Raw genomic sequence first — 20903 nt, forward strand, 5'->3', positions numbered from 1 at the left:
AATGTACATACAGAAATAACTGTCAATTACTGATTGGACCACCCACCAGACTCCTAAGAATAAAAATAGAAGGAATTTCAATCAATAGGTATTAACATGCTGAATCTTTTCCCACAGACTATTCCTAGGTTTAGGAGTCCAGTGGGCGGTCCTATCAGTGATTGACAGGCTGCCTAGTATAAGCATACATACAGAAATAACTGTCAGTCACTGATAAGACTGCCCACCGGACTCCTAGCATAGAAATACGAAGCATTTCAATAAATAAGTTTCAAGTTATACTTAATCTTTTCCGATAAAACTATATATTAAACTTCTGATGTAGCCTGCTGCCCGCAGATAGGACTGCATAAGAATTGCGGCAGGTTCCCTTTGATTGTAATTATTACTTAAAGGGAAACTCCTGTGAATATTGGAGGTTCCATTATAATAAATTACTGCGTTCTTCAGACTTCTAATAAATTCAAACAAATAGTTTTTATGCCGCAAAGTTCTGGCGGCAGAGATACCATTAAATGATCGCATCCCGGCAGGGCTCGATGTCTCCTTGACTGGACGATGGTAATATTAGTAAGTGAATGATGAACAAGGACGAGACTCACAATGGAGATTACACATATAATGCTCAAAGCGTAGGAAAATAACAACATAAAAGTGTTAAACAGATAAATCTGCTGCCCTCCACCCGGAGGAGGATGGAAATGGCACTTCGGCCCTGATTAGCCCTTAAATGTTTCATCATCTTTATCTATTGCATTCTGGTTTCCTATCAGATGGAACATCCGTGTAATCCCGGCCCCATTCCTGGCTGGGCAGCCTCCAGTTATACATGCCAGATGGGATGACGCGACACATGACACCAGGATGACACACCCACAGGTTACCTGCTTAACGGCGCCCCCTTCAGGGGCACTTGCAGTAGGTGGGGCAGGCGTCCCTTCCTCCTTATTGTCATAATAGTAGGGATATTCATAATACTCCACCTCTTCCTCTGCATACTACATGTGGCGGGAGGAGGGAGAGGGCAGTAAGCATAGGACATAGATAAGAAAGAGTCCATTCTGGAACTGTTAATAGAGATTGAGAACGACTGGAATGCCTGTGGACACCAAGTCTGGTCACGTTTAATGACACAACCTTCACACTGCAATGATCTAGACCACTGAAATAATAAAGCCTGGACAGATCTATAGAAAACATATTTGTAACTTCATATCACAACTAAACTAGCTTGTGCTTTTCAGCTCCTTCCTGAAGTTCTAAGACAAGATCTCCACCTCAGTCCACCACTGATGCTAGTAACATCACCACGGACCTCATCTTACTCAATCTCTTAAGACAGACCATTTATAATGCAGAGACTATTGAGGTGACCGATGCAAGGCGGTGAGCGTAGGATAGGTCTATCTATTGTGTGCATGTGATGCCCCAGTAGGGTCCACAGAATGACCAAAGTTTAATGTGCGTTTATCTCCCAATTTTCACTTTCTCTACGAGTTTGTCTGCACTACAGCCAGTATCTAATACACTTGTCCATCAGAAATACCTGAGGATACAGGGCCTATACTGGGTGTACTGGGTCCCCTACAATATGGGGTGAACTGCACTGATTCAAAGCTCCATACTTACATCTTGCCTTGTGTTAGGGTCCTGCGCTTGAGGACTGTTGAGCAGAGCAGAGTCGCAGTCCGGACTGTAGTGTTCACAGTAGTCATAAGCTGCCTGAGCATTATTGGATATTAGTAGTTGTTGAATATCACCCTGAGGAGGAACAAAAAAACATCATTAACCTCACAGAGCTGTGTTACATCTATACGACCGCAAACAATATAAAAGCAGCAGTTTTTTTCCTTCTATTTCTTTCCACATATTTGATTTTTACAGAATTTTTGTTAAAGGGGTCGTACCAAGGCTGACTTTTACCACTTATTCCCATGATAGGAGATAAAAGTCTGATTGGTGGAGGTCTCTCCACTAAGACCCCCACCAATCCTGAGATAGGGGTGTCACATGTGCCCCTCTCCTCCTCACTGTGGACTCACTGCTCCTCCCACAGTGACAGGGAGACTGAATTGAGCATGTGTGACCGCTGCTCCATTGATCCCTGCCGGAGATAGCTGATGAGCGCTTGTGCTCTGATATTTCCATTAGCCCCATTGAAATTAATGGAATGGCACCGGACATGTGTGACCGCTACTCCATTCAGTCTTGCATCAGTGCAGGTGGGTGTCGTCAGTCTGCAGTGACAAGAAAAGGGGTCACAGGACTCCCGTTCTCAGGATCGGTGGGGCTCTCAGCAGTGACTTTTCCTTTGGACAAGGGATACAAGTCAGTCTCAGTACAACCCCTTTAAGGTAAAACAGCAATAATTTAAAAATCTGAGTTAAAACAGGCTCAAACTGGTCAAACACTGGACCTCAGGCTCTAAGTGTCTGATGCTGCTGCATCCTCTCTCTCTGGCTGTAGAGGCAGTATCAGGAACTTGAAGCCTGAGGTCCCAGCCAACTCTCCCTGAGTATGGCAGGAACTTATACTTTTATCTTACATCCACAGGTGTTATCTGTCTTATTTCAGGTACAAGAATGCCTGTCTACAGCCCCCTCCAGGCCATTCTATGTACTACCTTTCTACAATATATAGAATCCTGCAAAAAGAACAAGGTTATTCCACAGAGCTCTTCCCATTCGGCCTCTACTGCTATATGTAAAGGATAAATGTAGATGCCACCATGTATCACCCCCTTACCAATAGTGTTACCACTTGTAGTGTTATGGGCTTCCGAGGTCCTGATGACTACGTTTGGCGCTGCCATGTGTGGTTTTACTGTCCGCCACATCATGTGCTTCCCTGATTGTATTGCAGGTACTGTTGAGTCTTAAGAGTTAATGTCCTTCCATGTTTTATGTGATTGGTGTTGAGCGGCAGATTCAGAGTGTAGTACCACACGGGGTCTCTCAAGCACGCAGTCCGGGACTATAACTGGTGCAGCTTTGCGCACTTTGTTGTCTGTTGAAGCGAATGAGATAATCCAGCCACAATGTTTCATCTAAAATGGCTAAAACTGCAGCCCAAATACTTGACCCCACACCTGTCACCGCGCGCTTCACACCTCGCCTTTAGTCATGGCACATGTACTGCAGGCTGACGTCCACTGAATATAGGGAGAAAAACACACATTACTATTTGTGACCCATGGGTGGAGATAACAAGTATTTCCTCTTTCAGACTGCAGGGGTCCGCTGCCCCAAAACCCGATCAGCTGATGAGAAGCTGCTACGGATGTCTGGAAAACTCAGAGTAGCCTGCAGTATATCGGACGGTGTGCTGCCCAGTATAGCAGCCAATCTAGTACTGCAGTATAGGGTCCGGTGTGATACTGCAGTATAGCAGCCCATCTGGTACTGCAGTATAGCGGCCAGTGTGATACTCCAGTATAGCAGCCAATTTGGTACTGCAGTATAGCAGCCAATTTGGTACTGCAGCATAGCAGCCAATCTGATACTGCAGCATAGCAGCCAATATAGTACTGCAATATAGCGGCCTCGTCTGGTACTGCAGTACAGCCGCCCGGGCAGGTACTGCAGTACAGCGGCCCGGGCTGGTACTGCACTATAGCGGCTCAGTCTGATACTGCACTATAGAGGCTCAGTCTGGTACTACACTATAGCGGCCTAGGCTGGTACTGTAGTATAGTGGCTGTTCTTGTACTGCACTATAGCGGCCCGGTCTGAAACTGCACTATAGCAGCCTGGTCTGGTACTGAAGTATAGTGGCCCAATCTGGTACTGAAGTATAGTGGCCCGGTCTGGTAATGCAGTATAGCGGCCCGGGCTGGTACTCCAGTATAGCGACCGGGCTGGTACTGCAGTATAGCGGCCTGGTCCAGTACTGCAGTATAGTGGCCAAATAAAGTCTTGATCACGACTTTGTTTCTCCGAGTCAAAACGCATCCTGAGCAACATCTGCTCTTTTATGTGCACTTAATACAATAAAGGTTTTGGATCTCCACTGTCAGAACAGCATTTCTTCTACATTTATTCTGCACGCATTGCCGCTGTGGACTGAACGGTGAAGCTGTCTGAACAGGATTACAAACTCGACACGGAAGTGGAGGCAGCACATACAGGAGCGGGTGAGCTACCTTACAAAAAACTTTTTTGAGTATAGTGGCCGGTCTGGTACTGCAGTAAAGCGGCCGGTCTGGTACTGCAGCATAGTGGCCAGGTCTGGTACTGAAGTATAGTGACCCAGGCTGGTACTGAAGTATAGCGGCCCGGGCTGGTACTGAAGTATAGTGGCCCGATCTGGTACTGAAGTATAGTGGCCCGGTCTGGTACTGCAGTATAGTGGCTCATTCTGGTAATACAGTATAGCGGCCCGGGCTGGTACTGCAGTATAGCGGCCCAGGCTGGTACTGAAGTATAGTGGCCGGTCTGGTACTGCAGTATAGTGGCCAGGTCTGGTACTGAAGTATAGTGACCCGGGCTGGTACTGAAGTATAGCGGCCCGGGCTGGTACTGAAGTATAGTGGCCCGATCTGGTACTGAAGTATAGTGGCCCGGTCTGGTACTGCAGTATAGTGGCTCATTCTGGTAATACAGTATAGCGGCCCGGGCTGGTACTGCAGTATAGCGGCAGGGCTGGTACTGCAGTATAGCGGCCCGGTCTAGTACTGCAGTATAGTGGCCGAATAAAGTCTTGATCACGACTCTGTTTCTCCGAGTCGAAACGCGTCCTGAGAAACATCTGCTCTTTTATGTGCACTGAATACAATAAAGGTTTTGGATCTCCACTGTCAGAACAGCATTTCTTCTACATTTATTCTGCACGCATTGCCGCTGTGGACTGAATGGCGAAGCTGTGTGAACAGGATTACAAACTCGACACAGAGGTGGAGGCAGCACATACAGGAGCGGGTGAGCTACCTTACAAAAAACTTTTTTGAGTATAGTGGCCGGTCTGGTACTGCAGTATAGCGGCCGGTCTGGTACTGCAGTATAGTGGCCAGTCTGGTACTGCAGTATAGCGGCCAGGTCTGGTACTGAAGTATAATGACCTGGGCTGGTACTGAAGTATAGCGGCCCGGGCTGGTACTGAAGTATAGCGGCCGGTCTGGTACTGCAGTATAGTGGCCGGTCTGGTACTGCAGTATAGCGGCCAGGTCTGGTACTGAAGTATAGTGACCCGGGCTGGTACTGAAGTATAGTGGCCCGGGCTGGTACTGAAGTATAGCGGCCCGGGCTGGTACTGAAGTATAGCGGCCCGGGCTGGTACTGAAGTATAGCGGCCAGGGCTGGTACTGAAGTATAGCGGCCCAGGCTGGTACTGCAGTATAGCGGCCCAGGCTGGTACTGAAGTATAGCGGCCCGGGCTGGTACTGAAGTATAGTGGCCGGTCTGGTACTGCAGTATAGCGGCCAGGTCTGGTACTGAAGTATAGTGACCCAGGCTGGTACTGCAGTATAGCGGCCCAGGCTGGTACTGATGTATAGCGGCCGGTCTGGTACTGCAGTATAGCGGCCAGGTCTGGTACTGAAGTATAGTGACCCGGGCTGGTACTGAAGTATAGCGGCCCGGGCTGGTACTGAAGTATAGCGGCCTGGGCTGGTACTGAAGTATAGCGGCCAGGGCTGGTACTGAAGTATAGCGGCCCAGGCTGGTACTGCAGTATAGCGGCCAGGTCTGGTACTGAAGTATAGTGACCCAGGCTGGTACTGCAGTATAGCGGCCCAGGCTGGTACTGAAGTATAGCGGCCGGTCTGGTACTGCAGTATAGCGGCCAGGTCTGGTACTGAAGTATAGTGACCCGGGCTGGTACTGAAGTATAGTGGCCCGGGCTGGTACTGAAGTATAGCGGCCCGGGCTGATACTGAAGTATAGCGGCCAGGGCTGGTACTGAAGTATAGCGGCCAGGTCTGGTACTGAAGTATAGTGACCCAGGCTGGTACTGCAGTATAGCGGCCCGGGCTGGTACTGCAGTTCCCGGCTTCTATCATTGAAGGGAAGTAGGAGAAAATCCGTATGAATACTTTCTCCTTGGACATTGTTTATGACGAGACGTCACTAAAGTTTCTGAAACAACTATATTTTGGTACATGTTGGGGACTCTTACACCTAACGAGTTATTGGTCACACGAGGAGCCGTGTCACAGGTCACCGTTCACTTTTCCAGCCTGTTCAACAGCAGATACATCGTCTAGTCACTCGGCTCGCTGTGTCGGCTTAAAGAGCCAATGACGACATCTGCATGAAATAGACGATAAGCGTATGAATCATCCATCGTTGGATTGTCGTCCGTATTCACACGTAACAATTATCATTCACATTCGCACTTTTGTGAATGATTATCATTCCGTCTAAACGCATCTCTGCGGAGAACGACCCCGTCCGGCTCTGGAAGCCTTCGAGGTACGTTTAGGTGGAGCGATTATAATTCTAGAAATAGTGATGGCGTTACAGCGAGCTTCCTGAACTCCACGGGGTCCTTCCTGCTGCCTTGCTTCTTCTTAGGGGTCCTTCTTAGGGGGCTTTTGTGTATGCAGATACTCTACATATTTAAACAGCCCATATATTCACTGCGTATCTGCAGCGGCCCTTATACTTACCAAAACAGGGCGCGCCGCATATTTGTTCATGTGAATGAATATTGAGAAAGAATACACTTGTGAACAAGCTTCTAGAAACTCACGGCTTCTATGCGCTGTGTGTTACGTGGTGCACGAGATACACTACACAAATAAGCTTAAGTGAAAGAGCCCGTACCGAGAACCAATCACACGCTCTGTTACATAAATCCCAGTAACGACGCTCTCTATATCTCTCCATATCTCGCTCTCTCTCTCTCTCTGGCGTCAGTTTTTCCATTTTTTTTTTTTTAACTAAGAAAATCAGTCAGGCGGAGCGCTCTCTTGTGGTGGATACCGATAATATGCCTACAGGGGTATCCCGGGAGCTGGGCAAAATTTTCAAGACTTCCCCAATATACCCGCTGACCGCCATTATAACAAACCTCCATCTACATCGTCACACTGACCGCCAGGACCTGTTATACCACCTCACAGCAGCCGCAAACACTACATCTCCCACAATGCCGCACACCCATCTCGTTCACAACTACAGACTGTCAGCATTATAGAATGTGCCGGCACTGAGCGGTAAATCAGCGAGCGTACGGGGGGAACCAGGGGAGAACTAATGGTAGAGGAACATCTGCAGCGCTGCGAGACTAGTAATATTACAGCCTTACATGTTATCCCCTTATACAGCGGCTAACTGTCACTTTGTAACGCCGGGACACCCCTTTAAATCAACAAGATACGAAGGGGCGCTCCGTCTTGTAGTAGATTACAAAGGTACCTAATAGAAATCAGTAAGAAGCGCGCCCTCTTGTGGTAGAACCTCATAATGTATTCAAGCTGGCAGAGAAGAGCTCCCTCTTGTGGTGGATATTAAGTATTTACTCACGTCGGCTCATACCGCCCTATTTCCCTCCTTAATAATGACGTTAAAGTAATTGCAAAAATACTGGCGACGCGTATAAACTCAGTACTGGGTGAGATCATACACGCTGACTAGTCCGGCTTCATGCCTGGCAAAAGCACGGACATGAACCTGAGAAGGCTTTTTAACCACCTATCATACCAGCATACTAACTGCGAGAAGCGCACTCTGGTATTTATAGATCAGGCAAAGGCCTTCGACTCAGTGGAGTGGAAGTACCTATGGGCGGTGATGCGGCAGTTCGGATTTGGGCCAACTTTTATTAAATGCGGAATATGTTGGCGCTATACAAATGAAGTTTATTATTATTATTATTAAATGGATTGAAATTCTATACGACTCCCCGGTAGCCAACATCAAGACTAACATACATGTTTCTGCCCAGTTTTCCCTGAGTAGGGGGACAAGACAGGGCTGCCTTTTGTCCCCTGCGCTGTTTGCCCTCGCCATAGAGCCTCTAGCGATCCAAATCTGAACGTCACCAATAGTGAAGGGATTTAAACTAAACAACTACGAAGAGTGCATAGCGCTCTATGCAGATGACACCCTTCTTTTCCTTCAAGACCCGGAGGCCTCTCTTAACGCAGCGCTGGCCATATTCAGCGCATTTGGTACACATTCAGGCATTAAGGTCAACTGGGACAAGACCCACTTACTGGCGGTGGACCCTGTGGCCGCTGAGCTTCCCCTGTCCACCCCGCTGAGCTGGACAGCCCAGACCACCTACTTGGGTGTAAAGGTGACAGCAGAATTATCCACTTTCTACAACTCCAACCTGGTCCCTCTCCTGGGCTGGGCCGAGGAGGTGGCGACACGCTGGGCTTCTCTCCCGCTTACCCTGGTGGGCAGAATAAACCTGCTAAAAATGAAACTGCTACCAAAATTCCTGTATATACTGCATAACTCCCCTACGTTAGTCCCCAAAAAATTCTTCACTACGCTCCGCGGGATTGCGTTACGTATACTGTGGAGGGGCACCACACCCAGGATTAGATTGGAGACTCTGTGCCTCCCGTCGAGTGGGGGAGGGTTGGCCCTACCACACTTCTATTACTACTATCTGGCTAGCCAGCTGGTGTATGCCTGGTGGTGGCTATCCTCGTCAGACTACAACCCGGCAGTGAGTCTGGAGCGGAGAATGGTGGACCCTGCTCAGAACCTACGGGGGCTGCTGCTGAGCGGCCCCTCATCTTCGACTTCTCCCCTGCCCACTCCCATGCTGGTAACATTGGAAATCTGGCATCGGGTCACAAGACTGTCCACTGAGGGGGAGACTGCGCGATCCCCACACACTCCTCTCTGGAATAACCTCAAACTGCCACACTTCCAGCGCTTCCCAGAGCCTGCCTTCTGGAGGCGTTGGGGTGTCAATGTCCTCTCGGACATAGTCAGCGAGGGTACGCTCTGCACCTTTCTACAGCTACGAATAGCCCATGGCCTGCCTGAAAACTCCTACTTTAGATATTACCAGCTGCGAGACGCGGCCAGGGCTCAGTTTGGAGGTCTGTCTATCCCACTATCCATGACACGGATGGAGGGCCTGGCGCAGATGTGCAATCTTGTCAAACTGCTGTCGAGCTTCTACGCCCATATAGCACAACATCTGACCCAACATCTGGCGCAACATCTGCGGAGATAGGAGGGGGACATCCCTGACCTGACCGAAGGGGAGGATGAGGATATACTAGGTCGATCCGGTCCCCCCCTTGTTAGCGCGAGAGACAAACTCATCCAAGTTAAGTTCCTACACCGTATATATTATACCCCTTCTAAATTGTGTACTATGGGGCTGCTCTCTACTGCAACGTGCCCGCGATGCCTGGCTGCGGATGGGACGGTCATGCACGTGTTCTGGGAGTGTGCAGTCCTGCAGGGCTACTGGAGAGACGTGCTTGTCTTCATGGAAACGCATCTGGGGGCATCAAGGATCATGCATCCTGGAACGTGCCTATTTGGGCTTGTTGGAGACCTGCCGGTGGCCGCAGCAACGCGTATGCTGTACAAGTTGCTACTTTTCTATGCCAAAAAAGTCATTTTACTTAACTGGAAGCACCCTGGGAGGCCAACCAGGAATGCATGGGTTCGGGTGGTCAACGCCAAAATCCCGATGTACAAACTGACATACATGGCCAGGGGATGTCCTGAAAAGTTTGATAAGATCTGGGGTGGTTGGGTGAGTTGCTCTGCGACGGCGTCGGGAGAGCCTAACTACGTGGTAGAGAGGGAGTGAGGGAGAGGGAAGGACACAATGAAGGACATCTGTTCAACTTGTTCCCCAAGTTAAAACCCTATTCTTAGAATTCTTTTCTCTGTTTTCACAATTTTCCTTAAAAGAGTGGCGCCAGGGGGTTAGGGGGGGGGGGGTCCTTTTAATTTCCTTTATTTCTTTTCTCCTTTTTCTCTTTTCCTGGTTGATTACAGCTAATTCATTTCAAGGTTAAATTGTTGTTTAGCAATAATTGCTAAAGTTAAAGTTTAAAAAAAGAAAAAAGCTCTAGCCAGGCACTATGCATCAAGAAGAAATGAACATGTAAGAAATGAAAGGTAACGCCTATTCTTATCCTGTTTATCATGCAATGTACTGCCCACTGAATCTGACACCTGTGGTGTCAGCTGCCTATGTTTGTATGTTGGTTAATCAATTTCTGGCTAAATAAAGTTCCTTTAAAAAAAAAAAAAGTATTTACTCACCTCAACTAGAAAGGAATAAGAAGCAGAGCCCCCCTTTGGTGTATTTGATGGAGCTCCATTGTGACATTCCAGAACAAAAAGTCTGTGGGTGACTACCCACAAGATTTTTTTTTCACTGCGAAATTCGCAGCGTTTTTTTTTCTGCAGGGCTCTATGGGACTTGTAAAGTTAAAATTGAGATCGTGCAAAATCGCTGAAAAAAACGCTGCGAATTTCGCAGTGAAAAAGAACTGTAGTAGGTAGTCACCCTTAAAGTGGCCAATCCACAAGATAGGATACAGTTATATTATCACTGGTGTCTCCCCTCTAGAACCCCCTGATCACGCGACCCCCCTGTTCTAGAGGGGGGTCCATTCTCACTGCGGTGGTCAGTGAATAGCGCAGTGGGCACACACGCACGGCCCCTTATGGGACTGATAGTCCCATAGACCTTGTATGGATGGGTAGCGCACATGTGTGACCACCGATCCAACTCCCCCAGCCTCGGATCTGGTGATGGTGGGGGTCCCAGCGTCATACATTTATCTCCTAGTCTGCAGATATGTGATAGATGGGGTTTTTTTAGGACAACTTCTCTAAAGTCAGAAGACAAATCTCCTTCCATGTCTTCTAACAGTGATCACCGACATGCGAGGGTCTCAGGATGCAATGAACTAGACCTACGCCAGCCTCTCAGGGACCACCATGAACTGAATGCAGCCTCAGTTTGTATCAGTCCTGGGGAAGCAGTGGTCAATGTGTAAGCAATTGGCTGGAAAAGTCAACCAATCAGATTGTGGCTTCTACAAGCAATACAAGCGTGATTGACAGAAAGTCAACAGTTTACCAGGGGTCTCATTGGCCCCTGAGAATCGCCGATCCTCATGGGTATGCTGATTGTGTGACCCCAGTACCGTATAGTAATGGTGCCGAAACACTGCAGTAGACCTGCAGCTCTAAGGGGAACTGGGAGTCATGACTCATTCGTCTTCTAAAATGTGTGCAAGGAGGGGATGGAAGAGACGCTCCAGAGCGCCACCCAGTGGATGGTGACTTCCCTATAAAATCCTTCCACATTGTGCTGTGGAGATACTTTTTATCTAAGGGGGCCTTGCATGGCCTATACAAGACTCCCGACAACAACCTAGCGCCCTCCTCAAAGAAAAATTTTATCCCTCAAGTCCTTTTTCTAAAAAGTTGGTATATAAAAAAAAATTACCACAAAAAGCAGTTCCTTACAGGTTTTTTTAAGGGGGTTCCTTGGACTTTCCTATTGATTGGTGGGGTCCGCTGCTGAGAGCTGGAAGCAGGCTGATTTGTCCAGGTTGGTATTACATTGGATTCAGAGGGATCTGCGTGTGCAATCCTGACCAAGCTATCTGCTTCCAGCTGCGTCAGCACAGACCACGGACTGGGCAAACAGCTAATGGGCCCCCAAGCGACGAACCCCGCCAATCAGCTATGGCTGACCTGTGCTGGGCAAACTTGAATCTCATCAATATCTATCATCAGAGAGCACTTCTTATAATTAACCCTTTCACAACTGCTATACGTTGTGGGGTTTTACTAAAATTAAAAAAATAAAACAAGTTCAAATAAAACCCTTTTTCCCATGTAAAAATAAGTAAATAAACAGAACTTGGTATCGCCACATAAAAGTCCAGACTATTAAAATATCCCACCATTTGTCCCGAAAGAGTAAACACCATAAGAAAAAATATTCGCACTATCAGAATGTAGCGGCTTCCCATCTCCTAAAAATAATTTTTTAAAAAGTGATCAAAAAGTTGTATGTACTCAAAAATGTTACCAATAAAAACTACAACTTGACCTGCACAAAAAGAGCCCTAAGACACATTTATCAATAGAAAATGTAAAATATTATTGGGGGTGGGTGGTCAGAAAATGGCGACAGCAAGCAGTAAAAAAAATGGTCCTTTTAACTTTTAGCCTGGGTTCACACAGGGCGGATTCGCCGCGGAATATCGCCGTGGCAAACCCGCCCGCGGACGCTAATCTCGGGATTAGCCAGCCATGTGGACGAGATTTCTCAGAAATCTCGTCCACACGGGGCGGCCAATCCGCTGCTGTAAGTCAGGCTTGAACCGCGGCTGCGGCCGCCGCAGCCGCGGTTTCAGAATATGCAGCATGTCTGTTTATCTTTTCTTTCCGCCGCGGCCGCGCTCTCCTCTATGGGAGCGCCGGCCGCAGCGGAAGAGCGAGCGGCCGGGCCGCTTCAAAGCCGCCGCAGGTTTTTCCACGGCGGTTCTCCCGGTTTTTGCTGCAACCAAACCGCGGGAGTTCCGCCGGGAATACGCCCAGTGTGAACCCAGCCTTAGAAGTAGTAAAACATAAAGAACTGTATAAACAGAGCAGCAGAATCAGGTCCACATGTAATTGTCACCATACTATAAATAAAAAGACCCCCCATTGTGTTTTTTCCTCACCTTTTAAGCAGTTTTTGCAGCATTCAGAATTTACTTGCCAACCTCGGTGACGACCCCCAGGACCTCCTAAAGGTACCTTTACACGGGCCGATAGTCACCCAAATAATACCGCAAACAAGCAAGTATGGCCACTGTTGGCCGGTGCGCACAGGGTTCCCCACAGGGTGCTGATCGAAGAGTCACTAGTCATTCCATTTCAGTGAGCTGAACGATTATGGGCGACAGCTCGTTTAGTGTACACAGGACTTGGACAATCTTTGAGCGACTGCCTGCTTGCAGTGAATGGAGGATGGTGGCTTGATGAGATCTCTGCCCGCTCCACCTCCATTCACTGACAGACTGTCGCTGCTGTGTGACAGCGAGGAACAATAGTCGCTGGCTGTTGGGCGCTGATGTGTGGAGCTATAATGTGTTGGCGCGGGCCGTCCTTGTGGGACTTCTGGTTGCAGCGGTCTGTCTCTGCTCCTTTCCCCTAGAAATTGTGACTTCACAGCCACAAAAGGGGTGTGGGTGACGGGGAGTGAAGAAGTCCAGGGAAACATGGAGGTCAGGAGGGGGCGTACTTCTTAGGTCACAGAGTACTATGAAGAAAAGGTACCCAAAACAGCCAGAAAGAAGCCAAACCCTGTGCTGGCAAGAGGAGGGGGCGCAGCCCTCTACAGTCTCCTCAACGCCACACATAAACTACAAGTTGTTCTGGGTTTTAAAAGGGGCGGGGTTTCTTTAACTTTAAAATCTTTAAAAGTTTTTTAAAGATTCTATAGTACATTAAATTGTATCATTAAATATAAAACTTGTCCCATAAAAAAATAAGTCTTCTTATCGCTAAATCAGCCAAAAGATGAAAACATTATGGTATTTGAAAATGGGAAGCAGAAAACAAAGATAAACAAATGAAAAATCTCTGGTCTTGAAGCAGTAAAAAGCTGGCTGTGTGAGAGCGGCTTAACTAGGATACATTATCAAAGGGTTAAAGGGGTTGTCTGATTATAAACTATTGATGCCCTATACAAAAGTATACTATTGTAAATCGGCCAGGGTCCATTTGCAGAGATCCCCGTCGATCAGCTGTTCTGTGGGTAAAGATGCTAATGCACTGAGCTGATTTCTACAGGAAGCAGACAGCTCAATTCTCACTGCGGTGGCCAGGCTTGGTATTGCAGCCACTGAAGTGAATGGGAACTTGGCCTGTAATACCAAGCCTGGCCACTGCAGTGGGAACGGAGCTGTCTGCTTCCTGCAAAAAAATCTACACAGTGCATGATTGCACTGGTCTGGCGAACAGCTGGTAGGCAGGGGTCCCGGGTGACAGAAAACTACTGATATGCTATTACCTATCCTGAGTGTCGCCATCAATTTATAACTGGACAACCCCTTTAAACAGTCAGCTACTACATCATACGTTAGCTACTATCCCAATAGATGACGCTGTGCAGGTTACTCATCACTCATTTGCATAGGTCTTTCCAGGCAGCATTGCATGGGCTCTCAGGCTCATTGCCCCTGTTCTCCACATTGAGGGGGTTTCCTCTCGTTGATTCCTAAACAGAGTGACCCAAACGTATTTCTACAACGCCTGCAGTGTGCTGTGGTCTTCAGCTGTGACGTAGAGGTTGCATATTTCACACTTACTTTCCATGTGAGCATAAAGAAACTATTTCTGGGGCACCAGGAGCAGAACATGGGAGGACCAGCTGAGTTTGGAGCATTCGTGGACACACCATATGGCTGCAGAGTTAGGGGACAGGGTCCGTCCCTGGAAACAATCAGGAGTGCGATGGGATGGGGCAGCAGGCAAAGGATCCATGCAGCCCATTGTCAAAGATTCCATAAATAACTTGGGTCACAGAAACTACCACAAACTACAACAAGAGCGCGCTCTTCTGAACATTTTTTTTTAAGGTGAATATTTTATCACCGTCCACCACAAGAGGGCGGTCTTCCTATTCTATTTTGTAATCTGACTGCATTATTGAATGTTCCCATGCAGATGAGTGATGGAGTAACCCTCCAGAGCGCCACCTACTGGGAGGTAGCTGCTATATGAGTAAATATCCAGCCTTTAACAGGCTTTTTAATATGACTAGAGATAAACACCGCTCCAGTGCATCCATGTACGACAGCTGGTTTGGGGTAATTGTCTCTTATCAGCATACGGTAGTTACCATTTCCAATAGGTGGCACTATGGAGGATCATTTCATCACTCATTTGTATGCCTTATTGCCATGGGTTAGGGATGTCCAAGTCATCAGCCTTATGGTCGCCTTCAAAGAACCAATTCTTATTGTAAGACTGTATAGTCGGGGCTGGTCCGCACGAGCGTATTATGTGCGCAGTTTTCGGCTGCATAATATGCTGTGAATAGAACCTACTAATTTTAGTGGATCCGTTCACATGATGTATGACTGTGGGAAAAAATACGTGGCATGATGTATTTTGGTGCATATTACCTCAAAACAGCTGGGGTATTATTGTATCTTGTCTCCACCAGGAAGTCCTGGTGGAGACAACAGTGACAGGGCGGTGACGTTCCCTGTAGCTGATTGGCTACAGAGCAAGCTGGCCTGCAGGTCCTGGCAGCCCACTAGGGGGTTCTTCCACAGCGGCAGCATCAGCTGGAGAGAATCCTCAGGCAGGGAAGGACCTCGGCCAACCAGGGAGCGGTGGAGGCACTACATGCCCACCCAGCCGGGGAAGGAGACGCTGAGGTATTGGTAATCCCCCTACAGCATGCGGCGGCGGGACACACCGGAGCACTGAGTCAGCGGAGCCCCTGCCTCAGTGAAGGGGAATTGCTGCAGGTCGGAGGTTCGCCGTAACGGTTGCCATTGGGAGATTGTAGGAGGACGACTGCTCCGGGGAACCTTCTTGCAGCAGCGTCTGTATAGCTTGTTCCCTGGGCTGTACGGTAACGGTTAGGGTTAGGGGTTTGTATTCAGGTGAGGCTTAGATGATTCACTGTTAATGCTTCCATGTTACCCCTGTAACATGGAAGTATTTACAGCTAATAATGTACGCCTCACCTGAAGACATACCCCTAACCCTAACCGTTACTGTACAGCCCAGGGAACACACACTGCTGCAAAAAGCTTAGAGAAGTCACCCAATCAGGAGCCAGGGATGTGACAGGGGCGTGTCCCCCATGCAACTCCTGTTAAAGGAGATGTCCCGCGCCGAAACGGTTTTTTTTTTTTTTTAACCCCCCCCCCCGTTCGGCGCGAGACAACCCCGATGCAGGGGTTAAAAAAACCACCCGCACAGCGCTTACCTGAATCCCGGCGGTCCGGCGTCTTCATACTCACCTGCTGAAGATGGCCGCCGGGATCCTCTGTCTTCATGGACCGCAGGGCTTCTGTGCGGTCCATTGCCGATTCCAGCCTCCTGATTGGCTGGAATCGGCACGTGACGGGGCGGAGCTACACGGAGCTACACGGAGCCCCATAGAGAAGAGGAGAAGACCCGGACTGCGCAAGCGCGGCTAATTTGGCCATCGGAGGGCGAAAATTAGTCGGCACCATGGAGACGAGGACGCCAGCAACGGAGCAGGTAAGTATAAAACTTTTTATAACTTCTGTATGGCTCATAATTAATGCACAATGTACATTACAAAGTGCATTATTATGGCCATGCAGAAGTGTATAGACCCACTTGCTGCCTCGGGACAACCCCTTTAAACCCCGAGCTTCCGGTGGTGACAAGATAGAACAACTGTCGTACACGGATGTTCTGGCACAGTGTCTATCCCTAGCTGCATTGCCAGGCCTGTTAGAAGCCTGGATATTGACTCAGGGCAGCTGCCTTCCAACAGGTGGCTCTCTGGAGGGGTTATATAACTTATTATCAAGTGAGTAAAATATTACACTCTTCCACAAGATTCTTCTCACTGGCTCATTCCATTAAAGTGTCCTTTAAATAAGTGATGGAGTAACGCTCCGCAGTGCCACACGTTGGCAGACAGCTGCCCTATTAGCGGGTCTTACAAGCCATGTAAAGAAGTGATGGAGTTTATCTATCACCTCAGTGTATTATCATGTCATACCACACAAGGGCGCTGTAATGAAATTATGTGAATACAGGGTTTTGTCGCCTTGGGCCTCGTTCACATGGGCTACAGAACGCATGTATGTGAGGCTGATGGTGTCCAACGGGGGCTTTCACATGAGATGCTTTGTAGCCTGAAATACCCCGTTGGGAACCATCAGCCTCACATACAGGCGTTCAGTAGCCGGTGTGATAGCCCGCAGGACGGCTTCTCACTGGCGCATTTGAGCGTGCAAAATTTGCACACACAATACACAAAGGTTCATTCCCATGTGTGTATTTTACTGCACATTTCGGTCACACAAGAAAGGCCACAGCGCGCTCTACTTGCGTTTACGCATTAAAGTCCCCAAAGATGTCTGTGCTGACGTGCAAATCCGTGCAAAATACACCAGGAGAGGCTTGAAACCCTGTGTAACTGCGCAGGAAAAAGAAGATATATGGAACTCATTAGACTAATTAGCCGTTTCAGTCGGCGCGTCTTTGTTTGCTGCGTACGAATTAACCTGCCTTGCGGGCGCAAAAGGTACAGTAAAATACGTCAATGCACGCGCAAAAGAGCATAGTTTATTCTGCAAATACGCATGTACTCTTCACGGACAGGATTGCAATGCATCAGGTTGCACAGGCGTATTCCTGCGGCCAATATAGCGTCGGGGCGCTTTTACGCCGGGCAGCAGAGGTAGTCCTGGAACTATTTTTGTGCCGCTGAATACATCGGCCTCTGCATGGGCTCCTATGGGAACCAATGACAGCGGCCGGAGAAGGGAGGTGGGAGCGTGACAGCAAAGTTAGGTAGCATGCGTGCACGGGCCGCGGGGCTCCTGAACTAGCACTCGTGCCCATCTCCAAAGGGGTGTGTGTACCCAATAACCAATGAGGTTGCTGGAATCGCTCACCGCTACTGAAGTGCAGCTAAAATACAATATGCGAGCTGGAATGGCGGAGACAGCTTAGCAGAGCTAAGCTGTCTCTTTACGCCCAACGGCATTGCAGCCTCGGTGTATATGTGGCAGGCGCACGAAATAATGCCTACGGCCGTGTGGAGGAGCCCTGAGGGAATACTCTGGTCTTTCTTAAAGGGGTTGTCCCGCGCCGAAACGTTTTTTTTTTTTTTTCAACCCCCCCCCCCCGTTCGGCGCGAGACAACCCCGATGCAGGGAAGTAAAGAAAGTTTACCGGAGCGCTTACCTTAATCCCCGCGCTCCGGTGACTTCAATACATACCGCTGAAGATGGCCGCCGGGATCCTCTGTCTTCGTGGACCGCAGCTCTTCTGTGCGGTCCACTGCCGATTCCAGCCTCCTGATTGGCTGGAATCGGCACGTGACGGGGCGGAGCTACACGGAGCCGCTCTCTGGCACGAGCGGCTCCATAGAAGACTACAGAAGACCCGGACTGCGCAAGCGCGGCTAATTTGGCCATCGGAGGCCGAAAATTAGTCGGCAACCATGGAGACGAGGACGCTAACAACGGAGCAGGTAAGTATAAAACTTTTTATAACTTCTGTATGGCTCATAATTAATGCACAATGTATATTACAAAGTGCATTATTATGGCCATACAGAAGTGTATAGACCCACTTGCTGCCTCGGGACAACCCCTTTAACTGTTCAACTATTCTTTCACATACTATAAATCAATGATGAGAAGCGCCCTCTTGTGGTGGATTTTGATAACAAGCAAGTTAAAAAGCATGGAAGGAAATCTCAATCCCCCTGAGATGGGTCATCAGTTACCGGTATTGGATATCCAGCTTTTTTGTTAACCAATGTCTTATCCTCTACTCTAGATAGGTCTTTAGTGGTTGATGGACGGGATCTGCCGCTCAGGACCCCCATGAATCAGCTGATCATCAAGCCGGCTGTCAGTGGAGCAGATCAGATGTCATCATTAATAGTCAAAGGAAGCACCAGCATCATCATTATTCACCAATAGTCACCAGTATGATTAATAATCATCAGTAGTCACCTGTATCACAAATATTATCATTAATCACCAATATCACTTGTAATCACCAATGTTCACCAGTAATCACCAGTATCATTAGTAATCATCAGTAGTCACCAGTATTGCCAATCTTATCACTAATCACCAATATCACTAGTAATCACCAATAGTCACCAGTATCACTAGTAATCGCCAGTAGTCACCAGTATCTCCCGCACGCTGTCAGTATCTCCGCACGCTGTGAGTATATCCCCCACGCCGTCAGTATCTTCCGCATGCTGTCAGTATCTCCCGCACGCTATCAGTACCTCACACACGCTGTCAGTATCTCACATTCGCAGTCAGTATCTCCCCCACGCTGTCAGTATCTCCTGCACCCTGTCAGTATCTCACACACACTGTCAGCATCTCGCACGCTGTCAGTATCTCTCGCACACTGTCAGTATCTCTCGCACACAGTCAGTATGTCCCGTACGCTGTCAGTATCTCTCGCATGCTGTCAGTATCTCTCGCACGCTGTCAGTATCTCCCACACGCAGTCAGTATCTCCCGCACGCAGTCACTATCACCCGCACCCTGTCAGTATCTCACACACGCAGTCAGTATCTCCCACACGCTGTCAGTACCTCCCGCGCGCTGTCAATATCCCCCACACGCTGTCAGTATCTCACGCACGCTGTCAGTATCTCTCGCACGCTGTCAGTATCTCTCGCACACAGTCAGTATGTCCCGCACGCTGTCAGTATCTCTCGCATGCTGTCAGTATCTCTCGCACGCTGTCAGTATCTCCCACACGCAGTCAGTATCTCCCGCACGCAGTCAGTATCTCCCGCACGCAGTCAGTATCACCCGCACCCTGTCAGTATCTCACACACGCAGTCATTATCTCACACACGCTGTCAGTACCTCCCACGCGCTGTCAATATCTCCCACACGCTGTCAGTATCTCATGCACGCTCTCAGTATCTCACACACGCTGTCAGTATCTCACATTCGCAGTCAGTATCTCCCCCCCGCTGTCAGTATCTCCCCCACGCTGTCAGTATCTCCTGCAACCTGTCAGTATCTCACACACACTGTCAGCATCTCGCACGCTGTCAGTATCTCTCGCACGCTGTCAGTATCTCTTGCACACAGTCAGTATGTCCCGCACGCTGTCAGTATCTCTCGCATGCTGTCAGTATCTCCCACACGCAGTCAGTATTTCACACACGCTGTCAGTACCTCCCGCGCGCTGTCAATATCTCCCACACACTGTCAGTATCCCGCGCTGTCAGTATCTCTTGCACGCTGTCAGTATCTCTCGCACGCTGTCAGTATCTCAGGCACGCTGTCAGTATCTCACGCATGCTGTCAGTATTTCACGCACGCAATTAGTATCTCACGCAAGCTATCGGTATCTCACGCACGCTCTCAGTACCTCAGGCACGCTCTCAGTATCTCACGCATGCTGTCAGTATCTCACGGATGTGGTCAATATCTCACATACGCTGTCAGTATCTCCCGCATGTTCTCAGTATCTCACGCACGCTATTAGTATCTCACGCACGCTGTCAGTATCTCACGCACGCTGTCAGTATCTTTCGCACCCTGTCAGTATCTCACACACACAATCAGTATCTCCCCCACTCTGTCAGTATCTCCCGCACCCTGTCAGTATCTCACACACACTGTCAGTATCCCGCGCTGTCAGTACCTCTCGCACGCTGTCAGTACCTCTCGCACGCTGTCAGTACCTCTGCACGCTGTCAGTACCTCTGCACGCTGTCAGTATCTCACGCACACTGTCAATATCTCCCACACGCTGTCAGTATCTCACACACACTGTCAGTATCTACCTCATGCTATCAGTATCTCACGCCTGCTGTCAGTATCTCACGCACGCTGTCGGTATCTCACGCATGCTGTCACTATCTCACGCACGCTGTCAGTATCCAACGCATGCTGTCAGTATCCCACGCACGCTGTCAGTTTCTCACGTATGCTGTCAGTATCTCACCCATGCTGTCAGTATCTCACGCACGCTATTAGTATCTCACGCAAGCTGTCAGTATCTTCAGCACCCTATCAGTACCTCACACATGCTATCAGTAGATCACGCACGCTGTCAGTATGTCCTGCACTCTATCAGTATCTCCCGTACGCTATCCGTATCTCACGCAAGCTGTCAGGACCTCAGGCACTCTGTCAGTACCTGAGGCACGCTGTCAGTATCTCACACATGCTGTCAGTACCTCCGCCCGCAGTCAGTATCTCCCGCATGCTGTCAGTATCCCACGCACGCTATTAGTATGTC

The 20903-nt window shown here is 48.8% G+C and overlaps 1 protein-coding gene across 8 annotated transcripts in view; it reads right to left on the bottom strand.

The window, feature by feature from the left end:
• Positions 1-20903, bottom strand: part of LOC136580603 (collagen alpha-2(XI) chain-like) — a 159297-nt gene that overhangs the window by 74928 nt on the left and 63466 nt on the right. For 5 of the 8 annotated variants that reach the window (XM_066581279.1, XM_066581283.1, XM_066581285.1 and 2 more), the window contains exons 5-6: positions 1630-1761; positions 885-998 (exon numbers count right to left, since the gene is read on the bottom strand). In XM_066581279.1, the coding sequence (XP_066437376.1) occupies positions 885-998; positions 1630-1761 (246 nt within the window). The remainder of the gene's footprint in view (positions 1-884; positions 999-1629; positions 1762-20903) is intronic. The other 3 variants (XM_066581284.1, XM_066581280.1, XM_066581286.1) reach the window with 1 other exon arrangement.

This window comes from Eleutherodactylus coqui, chromosome 10 (genome assembly GCF_035609145.1).
Source record: "Eleutherodactylus coqui strain aEleCoq1 chromosome 10, aEleCoq1.hap1, whole genome shotgun sequence".
Classification (NCBI taxonomy): Eukaryota; Metazoa; Chordata; class Amphibia; order Anura; family Eleutherodactylidae; genus Eleutherodactylus; species Eleutherodactylus coqui.